This window comes from Arachis hypogaea, chromosome 1 (assembly GCF_003086295.3).
Source record: "Arachis hypogaea cultivar Tifrunner chromosome 1, arahy.Tifrunner.gnm2.J5K5, whole genome shotgun sequence".
Classification (NCBI taxonomy): Eukaryota; Viridiplantae; Streptophyta; class Magnoliopsida; order Fabales; family Fabaceae; genus Arachis; species Arachis hypogaea.
The window spans coordinates 111,725,132-111,746,319 of NC_092036.1; the positions used below are offsets into that span (position 1 = coordinate 111,725,132).

At 33.1% G+C, this 21,188-nt stretch overlaps 2 protein-coding genes across 3 annotated transcripts; one reads left to right on the forward strand and one right to left on the reverse strand.

Annotated features, from left to right (window-relative positions):
- The first annotated feature begins 873 nt into the window (after positions 1-873).
- Positions 874-9,253, forward strand: LOC112710531 (uncharacterized). 2 transcript variants are annotated; one of them, XM_025762785.3, is made up of 13 exons: positions 874-1,956; positions 2,067-2,223; positions 2,570-2,682; positions 2,783-2,884; positions 3,489-3,558; positions 4,063-4,118; positions 4,944-4,994; positions 5,257-5,361; positions 5,496-5,540; positions 5,639-5,738; positions 6,522-6,727; positions 7,352-7,438; positions 8,773-9,253. In XM_025762785.3, the coding sequence occupies exons 1-13, from the start codon at positions 1,078-1,080 to the stop codon at positions 8,935-8,937; spliced, it is 2,136 nt and encodes a 711-aa protein (XP_025618570.1). In that variant the 5' UTR covers positions 874-1,077; the 3' UTR covers positions 8,938-9,253. The 2 variants fall into 2 exon arrangements, with proteins under 2 accessions (XP_025618570.1, XP_025618579.1); XM_025762794.3 differs by having other exon boundaries at positions 6,522-6,644.
- A 2-nt stretch (positions 9,254-9,255) lies between these two features.
- LOC112710542 (pectate lyase-like) lies at positions 9,256-11,924 on the reverse strand. The gene is given in 5 exon segments (XM_072203357.1): positions 9,256-9,713; positions 9,802-10,004; positions 10,007-10,043; positions 10,126-10,780; positions 11,666-11,924. Coding segments are annotated over 5 exon segments (1,293 nt in total). The 5' UTR covers positions 11,845-11,924; the 3' UTR covers positions 9,256-9,494.
- Between the last annotated feature and the right edge of the window lie 9,264 nt (positions 11,925-21,188).

Below are 21,188 nucleotides of genomic sequence, written 5' to 3' on the forward strand. Positions count from 1 at the left end.
TTGTCAAACATTGTCAATGGAGTAACAGCTGATAAACACCAAAATACAACACTAAAAAGGAATACAATAAGAGTTCCAAATTTAAAGGTTTATAACTACCAAAAGTAAAAGTTAACCATTACATTGTGGTTATGTGCTACTCCCAAATGAAAATAACCAAAATAAAGAAACAACTAGTGCCTAAACTCCATATCTGATCAGTCAGACTTCAGTAGCCACAGCATTCAATTACTTAGTATTTTTTTTTCTTGGTGGTTTAAACCCTAGAGTCGGAACAAACTTCAAAAAATGAAAACGTTTTCTTCTATTATCATCTTCCTTTCTAATTTCTATTTTTTTTTCCACAAAAAATGAAGCTGCTTGTTGCTAAGATAATTTTTTTCTAGTTAAATTAGTATTTTTCAATATTTTAATTATAGGCAACACCATGAGAAAATACTAACTTGTATTTAATAATTGTCCTGTTAAATAATAAATGTCTAATATAAGACACATTTAAAGTTATTAATGATTTTTTGTATAAAAAGTATAAAATTTAAAATTTTAATTATCATTAATTATTAAAATAAAAATTTTATAACTATATCTTACATGATAGCTATAGCTAAACTTTAATAATAATAATAGAAAGCGACAAATTGATCTCTAATTTTTTGGTTAGTGAATATTTAAATTTTTTAAAATTTAAAAATATATTTAAATTTTTAACATCTTTAAAATTTAGACACATCAATTTTTGAGTTAAATTTATCTTATTTTAAAAATTTTTCTATAAAATTAATGTGTTTAAATATTGAAAAAGTAAAAATTTAAATATATTTTTAATCTTTAAAAATTTAAATATCTATCAATAAAAAAGTCGAAGACTGATTTATTATTTTCTTTAATAATAATAATAATAATAATAAGAAAAAGATGAAGAAGAAGAAGCCAATGTATAAAAATTATTGGACGGGACGCATCGCAGGTGGCGGTGAGTGATGTTGCCCCCTTCGTCTCCGAAAAGAATCAGTCTTTCCAGTTTCCATTGCGTTAATTGTTATTAGGCCTCTTACCTTCCATCTTCTGCTAACAACCATGGACCGTCAATGGTATCCTAACCCTAACCCTAACCTGAACCACAGACCAATCCAACCCAATGTTTGCCCTTCTTGCTTCATCCCACACTTCCCCTTCTGCCCCCCTCCTCCACCCACTTCCTCCTATTACACCCACCCTCCACCACCTCACGCGCCACCCTTCCAGCCACCACCTCCCCACGCGCCCTCTTATTGGCCCCCCGACTCCGACAGAACCTTCAAGAGACAGAGAATCGATGATCCTCACTCCAATTTCTTGGAAGACGAGCGAAGGCTCAAGCTGATTCGCGATCACGGTGTTGCCCTAGCTTCGCAGCAGCAGCACTACCAACAACCACACGAAGAGCTTCGCAACCACAGTAACTACACTACACATGTTCATCAAAACGGGTTCCTAAATTTTCCGCAAAACGGTCAATTCAGTAACGGTTCTTATGCGCACGATTCTTCTAGCGGTAGCTACCATTACCAGGCTCACACTCCTCCGCCACCACCTCATGATTTTCGAAATCTCGAAGGGAATCAGGGTCAATTGAATGGGAGAGTTGTGCAGTACCCTTACCCTTATGCCCATTCTGATAATGTGGCTCATGTGGAAGCATCAAGATTCTTCAGGGGCCAGCCTCCTCTTCCTTCTTCTCCGCCGCCTCCTCTTCCTCCAGCTGATCCGCCTATTAATCAGTCTTTGCAGTTGAATGCTTCTTACTTTTCCCCACCCAAGAAACCGGGGTTTCTTTTTCCTGTTCATGGAAGTTCCCCTGCTTCTGTGGCTCCCTCTCCCTCATCGTATTCACAGGTTCCTGAAACTCATGCGTTGCCCCAGCCTTATTTTCAGAATAAACAAGTTCCAGAATTTTCCACTAGTTTTCCTCCTGAGGTATGCTTCATGCTTTCATGATTGAATAAACAAGTTCCAGAATTTTCCCCAGAATTTTGGGGGGTTGTAGTATGCGCCAGGTGTTTAGTTTTGACTTGCATTATGAGCAGGAACCATCTAAGCGGTTATTGGGGGATGCTCAACCTTTTTCACTAAAGCATTTGCCTGCTGATAAACCTAAAGTCACTGATGCGTCACACTTGTTTATGCATCCACATCGAGCTTCCCGTCCTGATCATTTTGTGATCATCCTTCGAGGTCTTCCAGGTGTGTTTTCATGGTGTATCATTGATTGTTTAGTATTTTGCTTATTTTGGATTGGAAAAGTTTATGACAAATCTCTTTATTTATTGAATTGCTATTTTTATGAAAGCCGAGTCTTAGTGATGGATCTTATAAGTTTTTGATTTAGTGGAAGGTAAAAGTGTTAGTCGTTTCCAGAGTATTTCTGTTGCTGATCTTCATGAAAGCTTCTCCTTTTGCATCTTCTTTGCCTATGAACAGAATTTTATGCTTCTTTTTGGCCCTCGGCACTGAATTTCATGGCCATTTTACATGTGATTTCGATAGGTCCTTCTGTTGATATCTTTGCTGTGTGTTGGTGCCCTTTCAGGTAGTGGTAAGAGCTATTTAGCAAAGATGTTGCGTGATCTTGAGGTTGAAAATGGTGGTGATGCTCCACGGATTCATTCAATGGATGATTATTTCATGACTGAGGTTGAAAAGGTTTGTGCTTACACGCACACACACACACACACTGTCCTTCCTATGTTTGTTTTGATTAGGTCTGATGGAGACTGTATCAACACTTTTTTTTTTTAAACAGGTTGAGGATAGTGATACGTCAAAGTCTTCGAGTTCCGGCAGAAGCAAGAAACTGGCAACAAAGAAGGTCATGGAGTATTGTTATGAACCTGAAATGGAAGAGGTAGCTGTTTCGTTTCATGGAGATTTCACATTCATTCTTAGAACATGACTTTTGTTGAAGTGCTGGTGAAATGATTGCTTCTTCTTCTTTGGGTTGGGTTAGCTTGGGTTGGGTTTTTTGTGTGTTGGTTGGGGGGGGATGTGAAGCTTGTCCTGTGCGGGACAGAGACGCTATGTTTGACACTCTTTGACAGAATCGGTATCCACTGGACAGTGAAACTTAACTTTTTACACCACAAATTGAGCTAACCTTGAATGCAATATGGTTGCAAATTGAGAATTAGGCCATGGAAGCCTTGTTGCAGGAGAATTTTTTCTTTTTCTTTCATTCCTTTATTTTAGATACTTCTCATCAATAAAAATGATTTAGTGGTGTCATGTTATCCATATAATCAATCCCAACTACTGACAGGGCTTAGTGGTTGTTGTAATCTTTACATATGTTTCTTAATTGTGATAGAAAATCTCAGTATATTTGTGGTCTACAACATTCTACACTTGTTTGTCATAGATGACTTCTGTTCAAGTCCTCTGTGAATACCAGTTGACTTGACACGGATTTATTTACCAGATTGACATTTTCCTTCTATTTTCCGTAATTGCAGGCTTATCGGTCAAGCATGTTGAAAGCATTCAAGAAAACTGTTGAGGAGGGATCTTTCACATTTGTCATTGGTATGCATAAAAGACAAATTATGTATTGAAGCTACTCTTTAAACAAATGATTCCACATTTAATGGTTTTAAGATAATTATATGTCATAATTATAGTCTTGTTTGAAAATTCTGCATTGTGTTGCGAGTTCCGCACTCATTTCTGTGACAATGTCTTTGTATATTTTGTCTTGACTGCATTGCACTAAGTGCTGACTTAGACTTAATATCTTCCAGAGAATGAGTTTAGTTGAACTTCACCTAAATAATAATGACTTCTTAAGGAAACTGAAAGGAATAAAACGGAAGTTTTTAGGTGAATTACAAAAGTTTTAAGCATAGAAGACAAAGTGGTCAGGTAGTCTGTTCTGGCTTGCTGTGGAATGTGATAAGTTTAATGATCTAGTTTCGTTTTAGATTAAATAGAGATGCAGTGCCCATGCACTGCCTATTTGTTCACTAACTACAGATGCAGTTTTGTTCGACAATTGACCCTTTTCTTGGTGGTATTTGTGCCTCGTCTTAGTGGATGACCGCAATCTGCGGGTAGCTGATTTTGCTCAATTTTGGGCAACTGCAAAGGTATATACTTAATTCTTTCTTTCTCGCAACATCTGCAATGTGTGCTCAAGACAACCCAAAATATTTATGTAATACTCTTTCCAATCTTTCAATTTCCCCTCAGAAATAGGTGAAGAAGTGGTTTAGGCGAAGACATGTTTCATGTGCCTTGTGTTTATAAGATTTCTTAATTCTCGTTATGATTTTTATGTGGAACAGTAGATAAAGTTGAGGGAGAACTAGTTTATACAAATAGTATTATTAATTGTGAACAACCAAGCTGAATAGTTGAAAGTGCTCTATATGTTCTGAACACTCTCATGTTGTTTATCTGGTTTAATTCCAGACTTCGTATACCCATTTTATGCATAAGGATGCCATGGAAGATTGATATCTAAATGTTAACCAAGGAATTCTTGCATAAACTTAGGTGCATAGGACAATAAATTATTGAGATGTTTTTATTCATTATATTTAATCTTCCATAACCATAGTAGTTTACATTATATTAAATATTAACATGTCAAAAAATGTTTAGTCTAGTGCACTGAATGCAATGGATTTCTGCAAAAAGTTCTATTTAAATGGGAGGGATGGTGCTACTTCTTGTGTATCACTTGCTCATTATGAAGTGAGGTGCTTGCAACTGAAGTTCAAGCTATCATTTTTCTGAATTAAAAGATTTGGTCATTTGAATTGCATGCTTGAATGCCAGTGACTGATCAACTGTTATGATCATTAATACTTATTTTTTGCCTAAATAAATCTACAAATTAAATAGCAGGTGCCCAATATCTGTTGCTTCAATATGTTTCCTTTTTTCATATTATTTCCTCATCTTTTCAGAGGTCGGGCTATGAAGTGTACATTTTAGAGGCAACTTACAAGGATCCTGTGGTGAGTTTAGTTGTTCTTTCCAACACTGAATATCATTTTGTTTTGCTTCTGGGTTTCAATGGACTAAGATTGTAATATTTGTTTGGTGGCTCAATGGTAGAGAAGAATTTTCATCTTTCCTTTTGCCCTTTCAGAATTGGGGATTAGCCATTTGGATAATGGATTCTCTTGTTTTGCCTGTTTTGTTGCTGATCAATCATTGACTAGGCCATCTGCGCAAATTTCTTTGTTCTGTGTTTTACATTTTTCTCCCTATACTCAGGGTTGTGCAGCAAGGAATGTCCATGGATTTACACAGGAAGACATAGAAAAGATGTCTAGGCAGTGGGAAGAGGCTCCTTCGTTGTATTTGCAGCTTGATGTCAAGGTTTGGTGTATTTAGTATTATTTGGGTTGAAGTTTTGGGGATTATAGGCCATAACAATACTGGTGTTAACCTTTTTTTTTTTTATTCATTGCTTCTTACTTTTTTCTTCACTGTGTCTCTTACTGGCTTCCCAGTCATTATTTCATGGAGATGATCTAAAGGAAAGTAAAATTCAGGAGGTATTTGTAACTTCTTGATATATTTTATCTTGTAAGCCTATCCCAACTTTTTTCACATAACACTCTGGAGTGACTGTTTCGTATGTCATATATTCCAGGTAGACATGGATATGGAAGATGATATTGGAGATGCTTTGCCTGCAGCACAAGGAAGAGAAGCCGAGAAAGTTGTTGACCCTCCTGTCAGGGATGACACAAGTAGTGTCCTTTAGCCCATTACCGTTTTATGGCTGTATTTCACCTATGCTATTAGTGTCATTTTTTAGGTGCATTGGATCAGTCTTACCCAACCATAGTGTAGCTGGGTTCCTTCTATAATGTTGTAAAAGTGTATGCTAGCATAGACTTATTTTAAATTATAAATAAATACCTAAAGAAGAATGCCAGTGTTTAACTTAGAACTTGAAAAATTAGTATTCAGGCTAATATTTGAGTCCAGTTGGTATCTGTTAATCCATTTTCATTGGCTTGACTTGGTCTGATTGCAAAGTCAATATACTTAAGGGAGTAATATAGAATTTCTGAAGACTGTTGACTAAATACAGATTTTTATGCAGGGAGTCATCATAATCATAGTTCAAGGAAATTAGATTCATAATTTTTTGTTTGGTTGCTTTCTTTTCTTATTTATTTTAATTGAAGTAAGCAAATATGGCTGTTGTTATCTTCTATGATGACAAGCAAACCAGATTTATCTCACTAGGTTGGGTTACATGGCTCTATGTTTCATCCTAAAACAATGGCTTTAGTTCTCTTATTATCACTTTTTGTTCCCTGGATTTGGATCTTAAACTGTATTATATATAATGGAGGTTTATTGCATAGTAAATAGGATTTCTGGTGTATCACCTCTTAAATATTGATGACTCTCTGTGCTATACTTCATAATATCTTCATAATGTTTTGAGTAAAGTTTTCTGGGATGCTTTTTCTTGTTTGTCTAGCATGTCTTTTCATTGTTGTTAGCCCTTTAAAATATAGGTTCAATTAAGGAGGATGTGAAGGGAGGGGATGCTGAAGGGGAGCATCCAACAGAAGTCAGGGAATTGGGCAAAAGCAAATGGTCAGAAGATTTTGGTGAAGATGACACTGATCAAACTGAAGGTATGAGGGGCAATATTAATGCTCTATCTGGGTTAATTCATCAATATGGCAAGGAACGAAAATCTGTACATTGGGGTGATCAGGTATGATACGTATGATCATGTTTGATACATTTGAAAGCTTGGGCCTGTTCGGATTGTGTTTATGTTTTCTAATTTTAGGAAAAGGAAAAGGTGAAAATAGGAAGTGAAACAAAAAATAGGATCTTAGTGTTTCACTGTTTTTTCTTCACAAAATTTTAGAAACAAAAAGCACTGAAAATGAAAACAGAAAATGTTTTCTTAAACCAAACAGGCCCTTTGAAGTTCCATTTGAAGACTGTTCTAGTTTCATACTTTTGTAGCAAAAAATGCATATTTTCTTTTCCGGTTTCTTTTTGGGTTGAATAGGAGGTAGGGGAAGGGGGATGGTGCAGGGATTTTCCATGACATCAAGTACACAGGAAAGAAAATATCTCTGTAGTTTTCTGTTTTCTATATTTATACATACATGTTTTATTTCCATCCTTGGTTTCTGCTTTGTTATCATGATTCATTTTTACCCTTGAGGTCTCTGAGAAAGGGGAATCACACATATTGCAATTATTTATATATAAGTTCGAAACATGGCCACAACAATAACAGTGGTACAGCTTTTGTGGCTTTTCCATTGTACGTGTTTCCTTAATCTCAGCACCCCCACCCTTCTGCCTTGAATTATCATTTCAGGCTGGCAAGTCAGGGTTCTCAATAGGAGCTGCAAGGAAGTTAAATGGTTTGTCTTTAGTGATTGGACCTGGTGCTGGATACAACCTGGTTAGTTTCTTGCTTTGTGTCTTCGTTTTCATTTCACTACTGTTCTTTGGTTTTCCTTTCTATTCAGTGTTTTCTGATATCTGTGCAAAGATATTCGGTTTGACGGTTTTCTACTTGCATTTTCCTACTTTTCTTTACAACGAAGTTAAGGCTTTGTTTGGTTTTTGCTTTTATTTTTCGTGGTTTACACTTCAGTTATCCATTTTCATATTTCCCTTAACAAAATCTTAAAAATGATAACACTATGGGTGAAGCTAAGCACACACCCAATTTAACTAATGACACACCCTTTGTGTATGGACAAAAATATTATTTTCCCCCCACTAACTATTTCTCTCTTGGAAGCTTTTTGTGAATGAAGATGCGGAGCATAAACGCCATTATCGTTGCATCTCCACCCTCTGTAGTTGCCTCCAATGTTGCTGGTCATCACTACTCGCAAATCCGTCTCCTTCTCAGTCGCCTTCTCCCTCTCTAACTCGGTCCCCTTCTACTTCTGCAAATCCGTTTTTTTGTTAATTAAAAATATTTTATGTGGGTGAGAGAAGAGGTGCTGGTGAGGTGGCAGATGAGAGGCAAGGTGGAGGTAGGGTGGGGTGACGTGGATGGCTGTTGATGGAGTGGGATCCCGCTGGTAGGGGAAAAACAAAAGAATTGTATGAAATATGAACACAGTTTCCATGGAGTGGAATGTTGATGTAAGGATGGTTTCAAAGTCCTAACTTTAGGTGATCGATTAGGGGTTCTGCCTTCTGGGAGTGTTTTTAACATGTGCATGTCGGCTGGAATTCCTTGCAGTGGCAGGATGATGAGGATAGAATTGGTCTGCGCTTGACATGAGACCTCAATATCGGGACTCCCTCTGTGATATGCTTCTGTCTGTGGTTGTTTGTCTAGGATTTGCTATTTTATGCTTATCTGTAGTGCTGTGCTTTTGTTTTTTTGTTTTTTTTGTTTTTTGTTTTTTTTGGTAGGATTGTGTTGTTTATGCCTTCTTGTTGTTAGGCAACTTCTGTGCTTCAATTTAGTTTTTGATATTCTATTTTGCTGAATCAAAAGAAAAGAGTTAGAGGGAATAAAATAAAACAGTAAGGGATGTTTTTGTCCATACTAAAGATAATCAGAAACCCAAGTTTAAGAATTTGTTAAGAATTCTATTTGCTGAATATATATATATATATGAGATCAAGTATGGAATTCTGCTTACTCTGAAACTGAGTATCCCTCCCCCCCCCCCCCCTTTTTTTCTTGCTAGGATTGAAATATATATATATATATATATATATATATATATATCAACTAAGTTTTTGGTTTGGGTTTTTGGTTTTGTACAGAAGTCAAATCCATTGCATGAAGAGGAGAGCCTAACTCATAATAGCACGGAGCCGAAGAAGGGCAGCATATTTCAAGAACAAATCCGTGCTGAACGTGAGTCTTTCAAAGCTGTTTTTGACAGGCGACGGCATCGGATTGGTGGACTCAGTTTGGAGGAGGACTGAATCAGAAGTTTTGGCTTACCAAGTATGATTCATGCACAGCACATTGAATTTATACCTTATTATTGGACTAAGTCCATGTAACTGGGTAAGAAGAAAAAGTTGATATGTTGGTTGGCTGGAAAAAGAACGTTTTCCCAGCGTCAGTTTTTTGTGAATGATGTTGTAAACTTTTATCAGAATGCTGATATACATATATCTGAATCTGATAGGTCACTCCGGTACCTTTGTATATTAGGCTTTCATTTCTTTCTTATACATTGTATCGTATTTGATATTTATATATTGAAAAAAAAAGTGAAAATATTTCTTGGATGAAGATAGATTAGGAATACTTGCTATTATTAAATCGAACTCTTTACAATATGAACGCTGATATATGGATTGCTAAGTGTTTCCATGCCTAGAGATAACAGGCTTGCTCTAACTTACATGTACAACTCTCACTTTAACTTGTTCTCCTCTAATCCTATATTATGATCAAAGGGAAAATGGAAGAGAAAATAAATGAAAAATAGAAAACACTAAATAAGCACAAAAACTCTGATCTGGTACTTTGCTCAGCATGGCTTGTGTACTACACATTTGAGAGGACCTGCAAAGCGAGTGAGACTTGATGTGAAACTCCCAGGCTTTGCAGTAATACCTCCTGATTTGGGAAAGTTTGTAACCTTCGTCCCAGACTCAACAAAGAAGGCTCCATTCAGCATTAAGTCACCCTCTGATCTCCAATTCCAATTTTTCCACACACTTTGAGGAGCATAATCCCTCTTGGTAACCTAAATCACCAAGCACAGCAATGTTATATTTTTCTTATTTGCAATTTGAATATTCACATGGAAACAAATAATTCTTCACTTTATATACCTCTTTTGCAGCTGGGTTTGGAGGTGCGATAAATCGGTTGCCCTGGCTGACGATGGTGGGATGTTGGCTACCACCGACGGCATACATAAGCCAGTGAGTGTAGTCATTGTTGACAATATGGAAGAAACCCCATCTGCACCTTGGCATCCTCTGCACCAATCCTTGCCCAAAATGGTTGAATGCCAATGTTACTTGCATGATTGATCTCCTGAGTAGGCATCACTTGCACCAAGTAATATAACCTGCATGACACAATACATGTAAGCATATAACAAAATATTTCTGCAGAAAAAGGATGTAACAGAAAGTGATGATGTAATTTACATCATTATGGCGAGTCATGTGGCAGTTGGATATGGTAATAGCTGTTGATCCAGCAACGGCATCAATAAGTCCATCATCACAATTTGACAGAGAAACATGATCAATCCAAATGTTAGTAGCTCCAAACAATGAAAGCCCATCCCCATCGCTCTCAGTGCGGATTCCAAAGTGGTCGACCGAGTCTCTTATCATGCCGCCGGCATGTTTCCTGATGCCGTGAATATGCAGTCCATGAACGATTATGTTCTTCACAAACTGTAGAGTCATTTGGGCACCATTGGCAATGTGAACATTGGCACCACGTGCATCTATGGTCTTGTGACTAGTGACTATAAGCTCACTACTAAGCTTGATGGTCATGTCATGTTTAAAAATGATCCACAATGGCTCCTTCTGAATCACTGCGAATCGCAGAGTCCCAGGTTTTGGGTTGAGGAGATCATGATCTGAGGGATCATTGACAACGTAGATTTTGCCACCTTTGCCGCCCGTCGTGCCATGGCCGAAACCAATAGCACAGTCTGCTAACCGTTGGCGGTTTTTCTCCCAGTTGGGGTCACATCTCCAGCAACGGTCAATGGGATTTGTAGCCATACATGGACCTTTGTATTTGCCGGATAAACCCCTTCTCGTTTTATTGGAACCTTCAAGGTCCCTGCTCCATAACAATTTATTATCATGTGCAAAACATTCTCACTAAACACACAAAGGTTTAACATAACATACTATCCCAATTTTTTTTTGACACAATTCAATAATATTAATTACGACACAATAATTCTTTCAAAAAATTATACTAGGTAACTTATTTTTCATCCAATGTATCCACTATCCAATATCCATGGCTCACTAAGTCAATGGGGTTCAGGTATGATTTAAACTCATTTAATAATAAATGATAGATGATAGTGTTCATGTTTTCAGTGACGGAACTTAGGGAGGCCAGCATAGACCATGCTCATATATATATATATATATATATATATATATATATATATATATATTTTTAGTTAAGTGTTTATTAAACATAATTTTGGTATAAGTATATTTAATTTTATTTTAAAACAAGTTAAATTTAAAAAGTTAAAAGCTAAAAATGTAATAGATTTTTTTAGAAAAAAATATTATTAACTATATTTTTAATCCTAGTCTCCTTAGTGTTAGAATTCTGATTGTCAACACAATGAAACAACTATTGGAGATGATCCAAATCCACTTTTTAATAACAGAAATGATGTTTGACGAAAACAAAGACATGAATGCTATCACAAGAGAAATAAATAAGCTCACCAAATGTTTGCACATGTTTTTAGTGTGGCAACCATTTTAGAAAAATAAAAATGAAAAAGGGAGGAGAGAAAAGAAAGTATTATACCGAATAAAGAATTTGTTGCATTATTGTAACAAACTAATGCAAGCTTGAACTTGAACTCAAACATATGATTTATGAGAAATTCTGATTTATATATAGTGCTGTAGATAATTTATCGTTACATGTATATGATTCATACAAAAAATGAGACAAAATAGTTAGACATACTTGTTGACATGTTGATTGAATTCATCAGTGACTGCCTCAGGGTTTGGCTTGAAAGCCTTGCGAGCTGCTTTTTTGGCTTCTATAGATCGCTCCATCCATACTTGGTCGAATTCAGCTATATTAGCATTTAAGGTAGGGAACACACATAACAACACCAATATAAGCATTTTACCTTCCATTAGAACAATTTTTTCCCCCTTAAATCTTTTCTCTTCAATGTCCTTTGTGCATTTCCCTTTGTTTCTCAATTGATAATTTATTTAGCTTTCAATGTTTAACTTGTACTCTTTATTGACCTTACTATATAGATCCTTTTGAGATTGGTTCTTACAACAACAATAGAAGTAGGTGCGTGGATTTCGGTTCATATGATCTATATTTGCGTGATTATAAGCCTTTTAGGCATGGTAGGAATAAAAGCATCGAATCCTCCAAATTGTATACATCAGCCATATGAATCTAAAATAAGATCAAAAAATCCAAAAATGAATAGTTATGAGGAAAGCTTGGAGAGCCTTTACTTTGAGCGATTTCCTTTTGCTCTCTTTGCTTTCTGCACCTATTTTTTTTTTTCAGTGAAATTTTGACTGCATAAGATTGATTAAATAAGATTGTATCAGCGAATGAGACCTTTTCGCCCACTCTATCAGTATTAACCGTTTCAATCATTGTGATTTTTATTTTAAATAAATAAAATAAATATAAAAATTACGAATTTAGACATACTAAAAGAATTATAGTTTTTCTATTTATTATCTATCAAGTTGGCGGTACATATAAAATAGTTATAAACATATTTCGTTTGCAATGTCAGGGACAAAATTAAACCTTTTTTAAAGGGATCTAAACTTTTTTAAGAGAAAAAAAAATTAATGGATAATTTTAATTTTTTTATTTATTTAATGATATTGTTAAGGTGATTTAATATATTAAATAAAATAATTATTCACTTATTTAATATAATAATTTGGCTGCTAATCTCGCCATTTTCAACTATGCTGTTAATCTTGATCTTTTTTATTCCAACGACATACAGTCAATCATAAACTTCTTCCAATATACAAGAAAAACATATCCAATTTGAAAATATGTTGCTTTTAATGAATAAAAAATCACAACACCAATACTTATTTTGTCTATAAATTTTTGAAGGAGGTAGGATTTACAAAATGAAGAAATACTTTACAAAGATAACTGGAAACGTTAAAAATGTTTTTAAAATTTCATATGATGTGAAAAAACATAATAAATTTTTGAAAGAAATTCAGAGTAACAAAAGCAAAAGAAAAGTGAGTTTTAGTGAAGAAGATGATGATAAGATAGAGGATGTAATTGATGAAGTAATAGCGTAAGAAGAACAACAATATATTTCAAGTCAGCTACCATCTAATAAAAAAGTATTTGGAGATGATAAAAAAAAAAAAAAACCAAAGTCATTTCTTCTATGTTTGCACCAAAAATAACTCCACGAGCTCAATCAAGTATTAAAAGTGTTTTTTAGAATAAAGAGGCGATACATGATATTGATAAGCGGTTTGTTAAGTAGCTTTTGGATTGTAGAATTTTTTTCAATGTAGTTATGTCACCATTTTTCAAAATATACTGAATGATTTTGCTAGTATTGAATCTGGTTATATGGATCTTTCTTATGATAATTTATCTGTTTCCTTGTTGGCTAATCCTAAAAGAAAATATTAGATGTTAGTTGATAGTAATAAGAGTGCTTAAAGAGAAAGTGGATGCACTCTCATAGCTAATGGATGAATAGATCAAAAGCAAAGAATATTGATTAACTTCTTGGTGTATTATTCTAAAAGTTTGTACTTTATGAAATCTATAAACACTTCAAATTTGGTAAATAATGCTTTAATGTTGTGTAATTTATTTTCTAAGTGATTGAATGGATTAACCCTAGTGATATTGTGCATGTTGTGACTACAACGAGACTAATTATGTTGCGGCTGGTAGACTTATCAATAAAAAATATGAGAATATCTATTGGTTATTATATTGCTGCTCATTACCTTAATCTTATTTTAAAAGATATATGCAGTATAGTGTATATTTCTAATCTTGCATCACGTACTTCAAATATTACAGTATTTGTATATTATTATGTGGTCTTCTTATATTGGCTTAGAAAAAGGCCTACTTAAAAAGAGAATTTCGTCCTGGTGCAATTCATTTTGCTACTATGTTCATCACATTAAAGAGCATCTTTAACATAAAACTGATTTACAAGCATTGATTGTAGATTTATACTTTACCAATCACAAATTAAAAAGAAGTGCTAACTGTAGAGCTGTAAGTGTCATTATCTTGGATAGCGAATTTTGAAATAATTGTTTTACTATGTGTAAATTTGTGAGCCCTCTGATTAAATTGTCGAGAATTGTTGATGCTGATAATAAATCATCTTTGGAATATGTATATGAAAGAATGTTAAGTATGGAAGATGCAATCAAAGAGATATTTATTTAACTCAAGATGTGAGATAAACATTTGAAGAAAGACCTTCTGGAACAACTTATTTCCTAAATTATGCTTTTTTTTATAAAAATTATAAAAAAGCACCTGATATCATACGAAGTTTACGTGATCTTGTTACCTTGTATTGCAAATGTAATAATTTGGATTCAGTTGAGGCATTCAAAAAAATACACTTATATAGAGATCGAAAGAAAAGTTTCGACAGACCATAATCTATTCAAGCGACAAAAAAACTTAAGCCTGATAAGAATATTCGTTTAATAATATGTTTTGTGTTTTCATTTTCTTAATTGATAACTAATAGTATGTTATAGATTTTTAATTCATAGATGAATGATGGAAGTTATTTGGTAGTTCTGCTCCACATTTACAAAGGATAGTTGTTCACATTTTTAGCCAAGCATCTATTTTCTCTGGGTATGAAAGAAATTAGAGTTTTTTTTATCACATTCATACAAAAAAAATATATTGGAACATGATAAATTAAATGATATTGTGTATGTTACTTATAATTTTTTTAGAAAGAAAAAAAAAACAAAAGGTACAATATAATCCAATTAATTATGAAAGTATTAATTTTATTGATTTTTGGGTGATGGAAGTGGTTGTAGAGAAAGAGTCTGGTTTTTTTAATAATGTAAAAGATTTATTAGATGAGTATTATAGTTTATTTTCTGATAATTTATTAGAATATTATTAGTTTTTAACATAATGATAATATGTGTATTTTATTAGGTAATATTAATGCTGATTTATATCGAAATGGCAATGGTAATAATGGCCTTTATACTACATCTTTTGATTCTTCTACTCAAGAGGGTGGAAACGAAGGTGAAGATGATTGCAAAGCGTTAAATTTGCAGCAAGTTTTTGTAGATTCTGATAATTGATGATAAACTTTTATGTTGGCATTTCATATTTAATTTTTTTTTATTATTTGACTTTTGAGTTTATATTTTGATAAGATTATAAGATTTTGGTTGATGATATTTTATATAGTGCTTTAAATTTGGAAGATGTTTTAAAGTTTGTATTAGACTATAATTATATTTTAGGGTGTTTATTTAAAATGGTAAAGTACTAAATTGGTCCCTTACGTTTCCGTCTAATCTTGTTTTGGTCTCTAAGATTTAAAGTATCTTATTGGAATCCAAAAAAAAATTATTTAGCTTCAATGTAGTCTTTCTGTGAAGTCAATATTAAATAATTACCAAACCTAATGCCCTTCCTTAAAAAAGAAGTAGAAACTCGAGAAGCACAGGATCAACTGCAGATACATCACCGCAGATACATCACCACGAGCCACTGATGGCCTTAGTTCAAGCACATGGAGAACATCTTCGAGAACACGCTTTTTGCGAAAAAGTTTGCTGGTGGTGATGAGGACAATGCCATCGTCACCTCTACTGCAGGAAACTTCCGTCGGCAACTAAAGAGTTTGATTATATATGTTCTGAAAACAGACTTTCGTTAATTATTTAACATTAACTTCACGGTAGGATTATATTGAAACTAAATGAATTTTTTTTATTCAAATAGAACACTTTAAATCTTAAGTACCAAAACATGATTATACCCAAATATAAGGGATCAATTTAGTATTTTATCTATTCATAATTTATTTATTATTTTATTATAAAATAATTTTTCAATTGAACCACGGTTAAACTGGTTAAACTAGTAAACTAGTAATTAGAACTGTTTGAACCTTGACAAAAAAATAATATTCTGAACACTCTTATATTTATAAATTTTATATTTATTTTATTTATTTAAATAAAAAATTCTAATTTTTAAATAATTATAGTAATATTATGAAGTTTTCAAATTTTACTCTTTTTTACTAAGATATTATGAAATTATAAAACTAAGACACTTTAAAATTGTGATCTATTTCAAATTTTCTCTTTTTTTGGATTCTAACTTCTTATTTCTTTGGTGTGGAGTCTAACTTTTCTATTTATATTTAGTGTGCTTTTCTTTTGTTAAACCAAAAAGAAATTTTAAAAGATCAATTTCAAAAAAATATATTTTGCTAATAAATTAATCTTTAAAAATCTTTGTTAATATTGAGCAAAATGATGAAAATAATTTTTAAAAAATTAGAATTAAGATATATTTAGCTACCAAATATCTTGTGTAAAACATATTTACAAATATTTTTATATTTTTATATTTAAAAAAATGATAAAAAATTGATTTAGTTTTAAAATTAATCCAACTAAATTTTCGTCATCTTTCTAAAGTTTTGGATCTATCCTTGCAAGTAACAAGATAAATAGAACTTTATTACGATTATAGTGCACTGAATTTGTTACGCTCTCAACGAATTAAAGCTTCTCATAAAATCCATTTCGAAACTAGCTCTAATTCAAATTTTAAAAGACACCAGCTGCGTTAATTTTTTATGCGTGACAATTTAAAACATATTTACAATGTCCATGCTAATTAATTTGATGCTAAATAATATGGATTAGTGTTTGCATTACAAGAAATGATGAAAAAGTTGGTGAATAATGCAAAACAAATTATATTTTTGAGTATTCATATTTTTTAGGAGTAAATATGTCTCCATTTCAATCGGATATAAAATTTATGTAAAAGTTTAACAAAAAATTATAAAAAAAAATATATTCCAAAATTAACTACCAAATCATCATATTTATATGTATAAATATATTTTATTTCACATATTTTTTTATATGTATTTCGTATATATATATATTTCTTTCAAAATTCGAAGAACTAACCATGCTTTTAAAACATATTATTTTATTAGTCTTCTGTTTACCAAAATCTTGACAAATTTTTTACTCATTATTAATTGCTTTTAAAAGCATATTTATTGGACTGCAACAATTCTATTGGAACTTTAATAGTTCAACGTCTAGAAATTAAGATAAATTAAGGTCATGAATGTAATTTTGTCTGTCTGGTAAAGGAAATTTTTACCATGATCGTTCTAACAGCTGATGCAACTGTTGCGGTTGCATATTCTCCTGCAAATATAAAGAAAAAAAAAAAAGAAGTATCATCTAACTCACTTAAAACTTAAAGAAAAACGATATTTGCATTATTTTGTATGCACGTATCTTTTATATATATATTTTAATCTTCTCTCAATCTTACATCTTATTAGTTAATTTCAATACCAAAACTAAGAGATGTATAAAAAAATATAAAACGTAGTGGATCAAGTAATGATCTAATATTTGTTTCTAAATCTAACAAGTATCAAACTCAAATAAATAATAAAAAGTTTTAGTAGTAATATGCAAATGATTTAAGCTTTTTCATGATTGGTTTCTCTATAATGAGCAAACTACCAATCTTTAAGGGTATTTTTTCTCTAGAATATATCATTTAATAATATGCATAAATTAAAAGGCATAATTAATTCTATTGTAAGGATTTCTCTTGCACTAAGAAGAATTGGAATTTGGATCTTCTAAATTTTGAATTTTTATTTTAGAGGGTAAAGTGTGATCTTGTACCTTTGAATGGTTTCTCTCTTATATTTATTCTTGGCCTCACCTATAAAATAAATGGTGAGAGATCACATTTTACTCTCTAAAGTAAAATTCAAACTTTAGAGGATCCAAATTTCTAGAATTATAACTCTGCCGAAATTCTAAATCAATCAATAAATTAGTAGAAATTAAGATCAATAGGATAATCACTCTTATTTAGCAATTCTCCCAAAAATTTAGAGAGATCAACAATTTCGGCCATTACAATAGACATATACAAAAAAAAATAGTTCAAAATTCCATTTGTGTACTTCAATTTTTTTATTTTTTTAAACACAAATTGGACAGTTATAAAAATTGGACGATTCGATTTTTGTATCTAAAAAACAAACAGTCCGATTTCTATACCTTTTAAAAATCAGACGGTCCGATTTTTATATCTCTTAAAAATCGGACGGTCCGATTTCTACTCCCTAAATTAAATCATCCGACATCTTAGAAAAATACCACAACAGTTCACAATTCAAGAAAACACCATTGTTAATCTAATATTAAAAATAAAAATGTGAAATTTTTCTATCTCAACAATAATTTTGTTCAAGTATCACTACTGACAAGAATAAAATAAGTATACAGAATTAAAGTCGCGATTCTTGTCCCTTCTCACTACTTTCATTTCTCACTCTCAAGGTCACCACGAGCTTGAACCGTCGCCATCATCTTCGGCAGAGGCAGAAGCGTTATTCACCATTGCTGTCTTCATTTTCCTTTCTTCGACGGAGATAGAATGTATTCACTGTCTTTGTCTTTGGCAGAAGAAGAATCGTTCTTTGCCGTTGTCATCGCCGTCTTCGCCTTTTGTCGTTGCAATTTTTGCCCTTACAATATTTGTTATTTCTTTTATTAATTATCTTGTGATTTATGTGTATTTTTCTAATTTCGTACAATTATTTTGTGGTTGTGTCTCATAGATATAATTTTTTTTAAATAATGCTACGTGGCTAAAAGAAATTGGAATTGAATGTTTAAGGTTTTGTATCATGGTATGAGAATATATGATTGTGGATAATTGAATATTTGAAATATTAAAGGTAAGGTATATTTTTGTCTTAACATTTTTTAAATTTTTAAAATTATCTCTAACATTTAATATGAATCAATTTTAGCCTCAACGTTTAAATAAGTTTCAATTATATCCCTAATGTTAATTTTTGCCCAGTCAACTATTAGTCAAATTTTTTCTCTCCAATTTTAACCTTAATGAAAAATCTAATTTTAATCCCTAAATCCATCTAAATATCCTAATCTAATTCCAACCCTTTATCAAATCCACCACCCTCTGCCGTCGTAATCTTTCCTCCTACCTTATTCTTTTTCATTGTCTATCTACCTTGCACTCAACCATCACTATCACCTACCTTTACCACCGCAATAAAGCTTTAAATTTTAAATTTCCATAAGAGTAAATAACTCATTTAGACCCTAAAGATTGAGATGCTTAAGCTTCCATAAAACTAAAATAAAAAAATAAAAAAAATGCGAAGAGAGAAGAGAATAAGAATCTAATCACAAAGAAGTAGAGGTGTTCAAAGTCGTGCTTATTTCAATCCTTGACATGACCAGAGAAAAAATCAGCATCCTCAAACTAATTCATAAAACAAGAAGTAGAACAACAAAAAACCAGTATAAAATTGTGAGCGTCCAAATAATAGTGCAGTAGAATTAGTGTCTACGGAAGAAGTTTGACCTCCTCAAATCTAAGATGCCATGGTTCGTGCTGGTTCACTTTGAGCCCATAAAGGGTTACAAGTTCATCTAGGATACATAGGGGGAGGGTTTCAAGAAGAAGTTGATGGTAATTGTGATTGATCTATTAGAAAAGATTCAACACCCTAATGCCTTTCATATGATTCAGGTTTGCTAAAAGAGACCTTAATGTCCTGAGAAAAAGATGTGATGCCATGTTTGGGGAGCCTCTATGATGCATGCGAAGAATAAATAATGGCTACAGTAGTCAATTTCTCTGGCAATCGATGCGCCGCGCTCTGCGAAGTAGATTTCACACCATATACCATAGTTATCATCCTCTTCGCCACTATCGACCTTCTTCGATGCTTTTTCGATTTTGAGGCACTAAATTGAGAGAGCTGGCCGATATGGTGGTGGTAGTGAGAAGGAAAGAGGTGGGAGTTGAGGTTACGGTGACAGAGGGTGGTAGGTTGACAGAGTATTGGAATTAGATTAGGATATTTAAATGAGTTTAGGGATTACAACACCAACGAAGCCTTGTCCCACTAGGTAGGGTCGGCTACATAGATCAAACGACGCTGTTGAGCTCTATCATGTATCATGTCTATAGAGAGACTATTTACATGTAGATCTCGTTTAACCACCTCATGGATGGTCTTCCTAGGTCTTCCTCTGCCTTTTACCCCTTGTCCAGCTTCTATCTCATCCACCCTCCTGACTAGTTGCTCTGTCGGTCTTCTTCTCACATGTCCAAATCACTTGAGACGTGATTTTACCATCTTTTCCACAATAGGTGCTACTCCAACTTTCTCTCTTATATCTTCGTTCCTTATTCTATCCAATTGCATATGACAACTTATCTATCTCAACATCTTCATCTCTGCCACGCTTAACTTATGTTCATGTTCCTCTTTGACTGCCCAACACTCTGTACCATAAAGCATAACCAATCTGATAGTAGTGCGATAGAATTTACCTTAAGTTTTAAAAGCACTTTTTTTCACATATAAAACCATACCCACTCCACCATTTTGACCAACTTACTTGGATCTTATGATTTAAATCTTATTCAATCTTTCTATTATCTTGTATGATACACCCAAAATACTTAAAACTTTTAACTTTTCGTAGGATGTTTTCTCCAATTTTCACATCTATATTAAGATTTTTCCTTTGGCGGCAAACTTACGTTCCATATATTCCGTCTTGCTACGACTTCTGCACAGACCATACACTTCTAGAGCTTTTTTTCATAAATACAACTTCTTATTTAGGTCTATCATTGAATCTTCTATAAGGACGATATCATTAGCAAAAAGCATGCACCATGGCACAAGCTCTTGGATATGCTCTATGAGTACTTCCAAAACTAATGTGAAAAGGTATAGACTTAAGGATGATCCTTAGTGTAATCCTATACCAATAAGAAATTTTTCTGTCACACCACCTTAAGTCTACATACTAGTTATAGCTCATCATACATGTCTTTAACTGTACGAATATTTGTGATTCTTACTCTCTTCCTTTCCAAAACCTTCCATAAGACCTCCCTTGGCACCTTAGTATACGCTTTTTCCAAATCAATAAACACCATATGTAGATCCTTTTTATTACTAAGATACCTCTCCATCATCATTCTTAACAGGTATGTAGCTTCAGTGGTGGATCTGTTTGGCATAAAACTAAAGTGATTCTCTGTTACTTGTGTCTCTTGTCTCAACCTCCATTCTATCACCCTTTTCCATAACTTAATGGTATGGTTCATGAGCTTGATTCCTCTATAGTTTCTACAACTCTATATATCTCTTTTATTC